The following is an 11,551-nucleotide window of genomic DNA, read 5'->3' as shown; positions in this document are numbered from 1 at the left end:
AACGCTGAATGTTAAAAGATCAGGACTCGGGATCACAAGACCTGGCTCTATCACTACCCAGCTCCAATCCTTGCTCACGTTACCTCACTTCTCTGAAGGGCCTGTTTCCTCCTATGATATGAGAGGGTGGCTTTCACCCTCGCTGTCCAATACAGTGGGCACTAGCCAGTCACATTTGACTATGAAATGGGTCTAGTTCGCATCAAATACACACTGGATTTCAAAGACAAAAAGTCAAATATGAATAAATTGAATATTGATTATATTTTGAAATAATAATTTGCACATTCGGGGTTAAATAAAAATATTTTAAAAATAAAATGTACCTGTTATTTTTACTCTTTTGCTGTGGCTACTAAAAATATAAATGACATATGCCGCCCTGGTCTAGATGCTCTCTAATATCCCTTTCAGCTTTAAGACTCCGCCGGGAACACGGTGGACACGTAATTCGTACGATTTGATTGCCTCGCATTGAGATACCGAAGGATTGGCCCGGAGTGAGCGGGATGGGGCGGGGCCCCGCAGGAAAACACAGGCCGCTCCGGCTTTCGCTCTCGCTCTGGGAACGGGAAGGACCCCCAACAACCGCGCCAGGGCCTGGGGTTGTGCGTGTCGGGTCGCATCTCCAGGCCGGAGGCGTCACAGAGCAGAGTGCGGGCGCGGGTGCGGGCGCGGGCCGGGCCGGGCCGGGCCGGGCCGGGCGGGGCCGAGCCGGGCGGGGCCGAGCCGGGAAGCTGGTCGGTGCGTCAGCCTCACGCGCCGGGAAGGAACCGGTCCGAGGCCCCGGGCTGCCGGCGCGGGCGCCGCGGCACGTCCGCAGGCTGGGTCGCTAGGTGGCAACCGCTGAGAGGCGGGAGGGCAGAGGCGGGCCTGGGAGGCGGCCCCGAGGTGGGGCGCCGCCGGGGCCGGCCCGCGCGGGCTTCATCTGAGGGCGCACGGGCCGCCACCGAGCGTGCGGACTGGACTCCCAGGTGTGGAGCGACGAGCTGCCGGAGCGGCAATGGACCGCGGTTGGGGATTCCTGATTGGCCTCCTGGGAGCCGTGTGGCTGCTCAGCTCGGGCCACGGAGAGCAGCAGCCCCCGGAGACAGCGGCACAGAGGTGCTTCTGCCAGGTGAGCGATGTGCCGGTTGGTGCTGTGGGTCCCGGCGCCCTCCGCGGCGCGCTCTGTCCCGCACGCCCTGGCAGGTGAGCGGCTGGGGGTGCGTCCTTGCATCTCGTCCCGCCGGGAATGAGACTCCTGTGCTGCTGCCCGGTAGCCGGGACTGAATCTGGCTTGGCGTGGACCGGGCCTCCACGGCAGCCTGGACGTCGGCGCGCCCTCCGGTGCTTCGGCCCAGGAGAGGGGTTAGGTGCACGCGGTTGAGTGGGTTTATACATCTTTGTTGGTCTTCTCTGCCCAGGGAGAGTGTGCACAGTGTACAACGCACTGCCAGTATTTGCTATTTTCACAGAGCCTAGATCTTTCTCACTTCTCTCTTGACCGGGAACTTGTGTACCCAGTGCCAGTGCTGCGTGCATTTCGCCAGCCTTTCTGGCTAAGACGTTTGTGGGCTCCTCTCAGATCTCGATGTTAGGCGGAAGAATGGCTGCGTGTGGTTTTTCTGTGTCTAAGCCCGACTAACTAATGTCTTTGGGACCGCAGTTGCCCTCTGTTTTCTGGTCCTGTGTGCTCTTTTTCTCGAATGTAATGAGATTCTCTTATCGTGACACCCATTAAGCTGGTATGAATTGGGAGGATGGTCCTTATTCTTCAGTGCACAAGTTTGATTACAAGCGGATTATGATCATTTCCTTCTGTAAGAGATGTGGTTCCTTGAGCAAAAAATTCAGAAAAACTTACAGGTTTCCATTATCCTTCATATCTGGTATTTCAATGTGATTACTCTTGTCAAAGCCACCTTTTGGTTGACTCTGTTGATAAAAATTACGTTTTATACAAAACTAAGGGGTAGGCATCCATATTATTTCTAAGCGGATTTTGCTAGTAATTTATTACCGGAAATAACATGTGTTTAGGGGCAGGATACCATGTAGAAGGAAAGATACGTTTAAATATTACGAAAGGTTTCTCTTCCACTGCTTTGCATTCTTGGATTTTGTTGTTTTGCTGAGTGATTTGGGAGTTGGTTAGTGTTATCTAGGAAACTACGGGAAGTTGAAAGAAAATTGCTACTTTACAACTAAGACATTGAAAAGTGCTTTACCTTCAATGATTGCCAACGACACACAATCAAGTACTTAAAAGGAAAAAGGGTCATTTTTCTTCTGATTAGAAATACAATGCAACACCGAGATTAAACATTTAAAAAAAAGATAGAAATAAGTGACTTTAAAATATTCGTTAGGGAAAGAAGATGTTCAATGTAACATTTTCAACTACATTCTGGAGATTTGGATAGTGGAATAAAAGTACATGTTGAACTCTTCAACTTTTACTTTTGTTTTCCCTTAGTAACCTTTTTGGAGTTCTGCTTAAAATTGGAGAACTTTAAATTCTTTACATTTATTTTCTTTTTCTTCTAACTAGTGATTAAACTTTTCCTCTTTCACAATACCCTCAGATTCAAATACTTCCCTAACATAAACTTCTGTTAAGCCCCTTTTTCTTTTAGAACGAGGGTGGCTAAATGTGTTTCTTTTCAGACTCAACCCTGAAAAATAGTAAATTGGGCTGGGTGTGGTCACTCCAGCCTGTAATTCCAGCACTTTGGGAGGCCGAGGTGGGAGGATCTCTTGAGTCCAGGAGTTCAAGACCAGCATGGGCAACATAGTAAAATCCATGTCTCTACAAAAAAATTTAAAAAAGAAAAAAGCTGGGTGTGATGGTGTGCGCCTGTGGTCTCAGATACTTGGGATACTGAGGTAGGAGGATGGCTTGAGCCCAGGAGTTCGAGACGAGCCTGGAGACCTGGTCTGTATTAGTCTGGGTTCTCTAGAGAGATAGAACCAGTGAAATATATATATATACACACACACACATATATATACACATATATATATTCACACATATATATACACATATATATACACACACACACACACACACATATATATATATATATATATATATATAAAGGGATAAAGGGGAGTTTATTAAGTATTAATTCACACAATCACAAGGTCCCACAATAGGCTGTCTACCGGCCGGGGAGCAAGGAGAGCCAGTCTGAGTTCAAAAACTGAAGAACTTGGAGTTTGATATTTGAGGGCAGGAAGCATCCAGCATAGGAGAAAGATGTAGGCTGGGAGGCTAGGCCAGTCTCTCTTTCACATTTTTCTGCCTGCTTATATTCTAGCTGTGCTGGCAGCTGATTAGATTGTGCCTACCTGGATTAAGGGTGGGTCTGCCTTTCCCAGCCCACTGACTATGGTGTTTGAGGCTGCGGTGAGCCATGATTGCACCACTGTGCTCTAGCCTGTGTGACAGAGTGAGAGCCTGCCTCAAAATAATAATAATAATAGTAATAGTAATAATAATAATAATAATAATAATAATAATAATGTAAACCGAGGATCATATAGTTTAAAAAAAGTTTTAACAGAAATTTAGAAATTTAGAATGGTCTACTTATCTCATGATTTGAGGGAGCCTAAGTGAAAAAAATAAAAAAAAAATGATCTACTTAACTAAGAACAGAGACTATCGATTCCAATTCTATAAATGAAACAATAGGGCTGGTAATGGAAGGGATGAGGATGAGGGGAGAAGGAAGGAAAGGTGGCACTGATGAATAGACATGCAGAGAAAAGTAGAGGTAAGCATATAGACAGACATACACAGAGAAACATTATGAGAGGGAAAAGAAAAAACAATGAAGAAAGAAAAGGGGAGATAAATGGTACTAATCATTCATTCAACAAACGTAACCACTCTGCACATTGACCAGAGTGTTTGGGACACAGAAATAATTATGGCATTATCCCTGCCCTGAAGAGCTATAGTTTAGTGAATAATGTTCATTGGGGATTCGTGGGAGGCACAGATCCTAAGCACTTAAAAAAACAAGTTAGGAAATATTGCTAGAAACTAAATTAAAAACTAAATTTTCACCTAATATTTGGAAATACAAGTTAAAATCTTCTCTGGTTCTGTTTACAATATCCAGTGAGCTGCACAGTCCCGTTGATTGTTTTGGTAATAGTTTTATCTTTTCTTCCTGTTGCCTGTCCCTCTTACCACATCTGCCTTGGGTTACCACATCCCCATCCATCATCACACTGTTGCATGGTGCCTGGCTTATTGTAGCGTTCAGTTCACAGAATGTCACCTCTGATTTGAGCCAGAGCTGTGGCCTTAGAAAGTCATTGAATTAAAATGTGTAGAGCTCTACAAGTAATCAGATTAAATTCATCAAGCATATGTTGAAACCTACTGTGAACAATTTTTGGGAGATCAAAAAATGAATTCAAAAAAAAGGTGTGACACTTCCAAGAAGTGAGCCTGGTAAATAATTGATGCTGAATAAGTCCTAGGGAAATTATAAGATGCAAGCACTATGCCAGCAGGAGTATATTTTAAAAATTATTCTGCGTAGCAAGCCATTTGCATGTTTTCTGGAACTGATCTTTCAGATTGGTTGATAGCTCCAACGAAGTCTTTGAATTTGGTCAGTTGCTACATACACCTGTTAGTTGACATCAAATCCTGCTAAAATTATTTTTACTGTATGTTGTAAGTTCCTTTGATAATAGTGCTTAAGTGTTAGTTGCTCAAAATGAGTGATTCATTGCCTTAGACTTGTGAATCTGTATATGTAACCTCATGTAAGAATTGTGTATACAACCTAGGCCAGGCACGGTGGCTCACGATGTTTGTAAACTCTGATTTGCTCACGATGTTTTGTTTTTTTTTTGAGACGGAGTCTCGCTCTGTCGCCCAGGCTGGAGTGCAGTGGTGCAATCTCGGCTCACTGCAAGCTCCACCTCCCGGGTTCACGCCATTCTCCTGCCTCAGCCTCCCAAGTAGCTGGGACTACAGGCGCCAGCCACCACGCCTGGCTAATTTTTTTGTACTTTTGGTAGAGACGGGATTTCACCGTGTCAGCCAGGATGGTCTCGATCTCCTGACCTCATGATCCACCTGCCTCAGCCTCCCAAAGTGCTGGGATTACAGGCGTGAGCCACCGCACCCGGCCTGCTCACGATGTTTTATCAATCTTAATATGGCTAGTGCTAGTAGCACTCAAGATAGCTTATTGGAGCACGATAAATCTCTGTCAGGCTAATGAAAGGGTAGAGTAGCTCAGATTCAAAATAAATACTCCAAAAATGGATATTTTTTAGCTTGGCGTGCATTTAGCAGATTTAACCTGTCAATTGTCTTGTTAGGTCAATTGAAACAATGGTTTTAGTTGTTAGCCCCAGTGGCTGAGCCATGGGAGAGACACTTGCTAATATGTTGAGTGGTGGGTGGAAATAAGCCCAGGATTAAAACTTAGTCAGAGGGATCTTTGAAACAGGTTACACTGGAGAGGTGTCCACTGACTCTCATTGTGTGCTGCATTCCAGGCTTTTCTGAATAAACTGTGTGGAAGAAATATTTTCCTGATGGTTGCCAGTCATTTGACGACAATTTAAAGTTTCAGCAAGACTAAGTCTTTAAAACCAAAATGACCTGTAGTGTTCTAGGTCCTTAGAATGGTGCCTACTACCTGGCGTGGAATCTTTGGTATTTCCCTGTTTCCATTGACAGACTTGTCCCAGTGTACTTGTGTCAACAGATGAGTACTTTTCATGTTTTTTTTTATGGTCATAAAGCACAATAAATACACCTGAAGTTCTTTGCCAAATAAAGCACACTTTGAGCACATCAATTTATTTATGTATTTCTCTCCACGTTTATTGAGGTATAATTGACACATAAAAATTGCATATGTTGGCTGGGTGTGGTGGCTCACGCCTGTAATTCCAGCACTTTAGGAGGCTGAGGCAGACAGATCACCTGAGGTTGGGGGTTCAAGACCAGCCTGACCAACATGAAGAAACCCCGTCTCTACTAAAAATACAAAATTAGCCAGGAGTGGTGGCACATGCCTGTAATCCCAGCTACTCAGGAGGCTGAGGCAGGAGAATTGCTTGAATCTGGGAGGCAGAGGTTGCGGTGAGGTGAGATCGTGCCGTTAACTCTCCAGCCTGGATGACAAGAGCAAAACTGCGTGTCAGGAAAAAAAAAATTGCATATATTTAAGGTGTAGCACATAATGTTTGATATAGAAGGTCCTTATCCTTTTTTTTTTTTTTGAGGCAGAGTCTCACTTTGTCACCCAGGCTGGGGTGCAGTGGAATGATCTTGGCTCACTGCAACCTCTGCCTCCTGGGTTCAAGTGATTTTCCTGCCTCAGCCTCCCAAGTAGCTGGGAGTACAGGCACCCGCCACCTTGCCCTGTTGGCCAGGCTGGTTTTGAACTCCTGACCCCAGGTGATCTGCCCTCCTCGGCCTCCCAAAGTGCTGGGATTATAGGCATGAGCCACCGTGCCTGGCCCTTGCCCATTTTTAAATTGGGTTATTTGTTTTTTTGTTGTTGAGTTGTGTGAGTTCCTTTTATATTTTGGATATTAACATCTTGTCAGACAGATGGTCTGCAAATATTTTCTCCCATTCTGTAGGTTGCCTTTTCATTTTGTTGCTTGTTTCTTTGTTGCATAGAAACATTTTAGTTGCATGTAGTCCCACTTACTTGTTTTTGCTTTTGTTGCTGGTCTTTTTGGTGTCACATAAAAAATCATTGCCAAGACTAATGTCATGGAGCTTTCCTCCTATGTTTTTTTCTAGGGGTCTTGGTGTTTCAGGTCTAACATTGAAGTCTTTAATCAGCTTTGAGTTGATTTTTGTGTATATTATAAGATAAAGATCCAATTTCATTTTTTTGCACATGGATATCCAGTTTTCCCACCACCATTTATTGATGAGACTGTCCTTTCCCATTGTATGGTCTTGGTCAAAGATTAGTTGGCCACATATGTGTGGGTTTATTTCTGGGCTTTCTATTGTTTTCCATTGGTCTATGTATGTGTTTCTATGCTGATACAACACTGTTGTGATGACTGTAGCTTTGTAATATAATTTGAAATTACAAAGTACGCTGCTTCCAGGTTTGTTCTTCTTGCAAAATTGCTGTAGCTACTTGAGATCTTTTGCAGTTCCATCCAAATTTTACAATTTTTTTTTCTATTTTTGTGAAAAATGCCATTGGAGTTTTGATAGAAATTGCATTGAATCTGTAGAACACTTTGGGTGGTATGGATATTTTAACAGTATTAATTCTCTCAATTTATGAACATGGGATATCTTTCCATTTATTTGTGTAATCTTCAGTTTTTTTTTTTTTAATCACTGCTTTATAGTTTTCAGCATACTGTGATCGTTCCTCTCCTTGTTAAATTTATTCCTAAGTATTTTATTCTTTTTCATTCTATTGTAAATAGAATTGTTTTCTTAATTTTTTTTGGATAGTTCATTGTTAGTGTATAGAAACACAAATGATTTTCGTATGTTGATTTTGTTTCTTGCAATTTTACTGAATTTATTAGTTCTAATGGTTTTCTGGTGGAGTCTTTAGGATTTTCTATACATAAGATCATGTCATCTGCAAAAAGAGACAATTTTACTTATTTTTTATTTGGATACCTTTTATTTTTTTCTCTTTCCTAATTCACACTTTGAGCACGTTTAAAAGATATTTCACAAAAAATGTATATGAGGGCTGGGCGCCGTGGCTCACGCCTGTAATTCCAGCACTTTGGGAGGCCTATGCGGGTGGATTACCTGAGGTCAGGAGTTTGAGACCAGCCTGACCAACATGGTGAAACCCTGTGTCTGCTAAAATACAAAATTAGCCGGGCGTGGTGGTGGGCGTCTGAGGCAGGAGAGTCTGTTGAACCTGGGAGGCAGAGGTTGCAGTGAGCTGAGATCGCACTATTGCACTGCAGCCTGGGTGACAAGAACAAAACTCCGTCTCAAAAAAAAAGTATATGAGGAATAGATTCTTACAGCGCTTTGAGTGAAAAAATAATGTATGATAAGACTAGAATATATTGATAAACAAGAAAACTTTAGAAAGTGTTGTTTTGTCTTTCATTGCAAATTAAAGGATACCTGTAACATGAGAATAGTGAACAAGCAGTATGTGGTAATTTTCCTTTATCCTGCCTTTTGCATTTGGTCAAATCAGGCAGAGTCAACAGACAAAGTAATTGAGGCTCCTTCCATAGCTAACTGTTGGTTATCTAGTTCTTTGTTCCATTGGGGCTACAGATGTCAAATTTTTGGGAAATTTTAGCTGCAAATTTGGCTGTATTTTTCTTATTCATGATGAAAATGCCATATGCTACTTTGGGAAGTAATACATGCTTCCCTTTCATTGGAAGCATTTAAGCAGAAGTAGGGTAATAACAGTTTACTTTGTACTATTTACCTTGGTATCACATCTTTGAGATGAAAACTATTACTGTTTTCTTTTCTTTTCTTTTCCTTTTTTTTTTTTTTGAGATGGAGTTTCGCTCTTGTTGCCCAGGCTGGAGTGTAATGGCGCAATCTCGGCTTACCACAACCTCTGCCTCCTGGGTTCAAGTGATTCTCCTGCCTCAGCCTCCCGAGTAGCTGGGATTACAGGCACACGCCACCACACCCTGTTAATTTTTGTATTTTTAGTAGAGATGGGGTTTCTCCATGTTAGTCAGGCTGGCCTGGAACTCCCGACCTCAGGTAATCCGCCTGCCTCAGCCTCCTAAAGTGCTGGGATTACAGGCATGAGCCACTGTGCCCGGCCACTATTTTCTATTAATACGAGAAACCAAGGCCTAGAGAGGTTAAATAAGTGAAAAACTAATGACTGGAAGAGATGAGATTCAAACCTAAGGAGGTCTGATGTTAGAATGTACACACTATTATTACACACTGCCTGTTCCTTGAGGGATATTAATAGAGGCATTTTCTGTTTTGCTTGGGCGGTTGTAATAGAAAGCCTTCCAAGGCTCTCTAACTCTTAAAAAGACTAAGACTTTTTTTTTTTTTAAGGCAAGGTCTTGCTCTGTCATTCAGGCTGGAGTACATTGGCATGATTATGGCTCACTGCAGCCTCGACCTCCCTGGCTCAAGCGATTCTCCCACCTTAGCCTCCTAAGTGGCTGAGACTACAGACGTGCACCACAATGCCTGGCTAGTTATTTTATTTTTTTGTAGAGATAAGGCCTCACTGTGTTGCCCAGGCTGGTCTCAAACTCCTGGACTCAAGCAACCCTCTGGCCTTCGCCTCGCAAAGTGCTGGAATTACAGGTGTGAGCCACCATGCCTGACCAAAGGCTAGAATTTTGAAGTGGTCCATGTTAAGGTGTCAGGCCTACCTTGGTCCTCCTATTTATCGTCCCTCAACTGGGGCCTTCTTATCTCTGCTTATTAGATTGGCCCTCCACCAAAAGCTGTCATTACTTGAAGCTTAGAGCAGTGGACCTCAAACGTTAGGATACTAACCTTTAAAACACATTAGCTTTTAAAAAAACTTAGATTCCTATGGTAGGTCAGAGTTCTGTTTCACCTTGGGATATAGTGTAGTAGTTATTTTCCACCTTACCTGTTGGGGGCCGCACCGGGGGTGGTGGAGAATGAAAGAACACACACAAAGACAAAGACACACAGAGAACATGGCGGCCGCACTCAGAGCCTCCGCCTCACTTTATTTATACTCCATAAACCTCACGTCAGCAGAAAGAATGCAATGCAAAACAAACTTTCTTTTCCCACATGTAACCTTCTACTCAGTACCTTGTTTCTATATTCTTTCTTATTTACCCGCCTTCTTGGCGCCTACGGGAGTTCATTAAAAGTTCAGTTGGAGATACTGTCCTTGAGCCCTATCTATTCTCAGCATACTGTTTTCAAAGGCCCCTGCACTTACCTTTGTTCCATTTAGTAGTTATTTAGGCAGCCTTAGCACTTCCTGAAACAACATCCAGTCCTCCCTGTTCCAAGTTGGCACCTGTCTTTGGTCTTAGTTGAGGTAATAGGATTTTGCTTTGTTTCCAGGATCCTGTTCTGTGTCTATTAACTGTATTTTACCTTAGCCCTTTCCTGAAGCTCTACTCTTTATCTTTTTTTTTTTGAGACAGAGTCTTACTCCCATTGCCCAGGTTGGAGTGCAGTGGCGCAATCTCAGTTCATCACAGCTTCGACTTCCCAGGCTCAAGCCATCCTCCCACCTCAGCCTCCTAAGCAGCTGGGACTGCAGGCGTATGCCACCATGCCTGGCTAAGTTTTTTTTGTTTTTGTTTTTGTTTTTTTGTAGTTTTGGTTGAGACAGGGTTTTTTTTGTTTTGTTTTGTTTTGTTTTGTTTTTTGAGACGGAGTCTCGCTCTGTCGCCCCGCTGGTGGCGTGATCTCGGCTCACTGCAAGCTCCGCCTCCCGGGTTCACGCCGTTCTCCTGCCTCAGCCTCCCCAGTAGCTGGGACCACAGGTGCCCGCCTCCACGCCCGGCTAATTTTTTGTATTTTTAGTAGAGACGGGGTTTCACTGTGTTAGCTATGATGGTCTCAATCTCCTGACCTTGTGATCCGCCCTCCTCGGCCTCCCAAAGTGCTGGGATTACAAGCGTGAGCCACTGCGCCTGGTCGAGACAGGGTTTTACCGTGTTGCCCAGGCTGGTCTGGAATTCCCGGGCTCAAGAGACCTACCAACCTCAGCCTCCCAAAGTGCTGATTACAGGCGTGAGCCACTGCCTGACTGAGATTCTATTCTAGTAACTATGCTTTGTTCTCTGGTTTCTAGAACTGATCCTGCCACCATCTTTGCCAGACTCTCTCCCAGGGATCAGGTTGGCAGGCTTATCTGAGCTGTCAGATGGCATGGATTTCCGAGAATCTTCCTGTCTTTTCTTTACTGAACTGTCTTCATCCATTGAAACTCCTGCCACCCTTATTATACTCCCTTAGCTGCCCTGCCACCTGTGGTTGTAGTTAAGAATATCTCGTACTCCGTATTTCAGAAGGGGCAGAACATTTTTTCTTTTTTTGAGACCGAGTCTAGCTCTGTCGCCCAGGCTGGAGTGCAGTGGTGTGATCTTGGCTCTCTGCAACCTCTGCCTCCCAGGTTCAAGCGGTTCTCTGGCCTCAGCCTCCTGAGTAGCTGGGACTACAGGCATGTGCCACCATGCCCAGCTAATTTTTTTTTTTTTTTTGAGACAGAGTCTCACTCTGTCGCCCAGGCTGGAGTGCAGTGGCGCCATCTCGGCTCACTGCAAGATTTGCCTCCCGGGTTCACGCCATTCTCCTGCCTCAGCCTCCCGAGTAGCTGGAACTACAGGCGCCCACCACCACGCCCGGCTAATTTTTTGTATTTTTTTTAGTAGAGACGGGGTTTCACCATGTTGGCCAGGATGGTCTCGATCTCTTGACCTCGTGATCCGCCCACCTCGGCCTCCCAAAGCAGGGATTACGGGCGTGAGCCACTGCGCCCGGCCAAGAACATTTTAAAATCTACCATTTATCCTGCCTCCTTTCCCTTTGAGGTCTCTTGGCTATATGCCACCTCTGCTCTGGAGGATTTTTGCATTT

General features: G+C 44.3%; 1 protein-coding gene across 1 annotated transcript in view; it reads left to right on the top strand.

The window, feature by feature from the left end:
• The first annotated feature begins 706 nt into the window (after positions 1 to 706).
• The window catches only part of ERO1A (endoplasmic reticulum oxidoreductase 1 alpha), a 58,175-nt gene continuing 47,330 nt past the window's right edge, over positions 707 to 11,551 (top strand). Inside the window, exon 1 of the mRNA XM_025392444.1 lies at positions 707 to 1,117. Coding sequence (XP_025248229.1) covers positions 1,004 to 1,117 — 114 coding nt within the window. The 5' untranslated portion in view covers positions 707 to 1,003. The remainder of the gene's footprint in view (positions 1,118 to 11,551) is intronic.

The sequence above is a fragment of the Theropithecus gelada genome, chromosome 7b (genome assembly GCF_003255815.1).
Source record: "Theropithecus gelada isolate Dixy chromosome 7b, Tgel_1.0, whole genome shotgun sequence".
NCBI classification, from domain to species: domain Eukaryota; kingdom Metazoa; phylum Chordata; class Mammalia; order Primates; family Cercopithecidae; genus Theropithecus; species Theropithecus gelada.
This window is presented reverse-complemented; position numbering and strand designations above follow the sequence as displayed.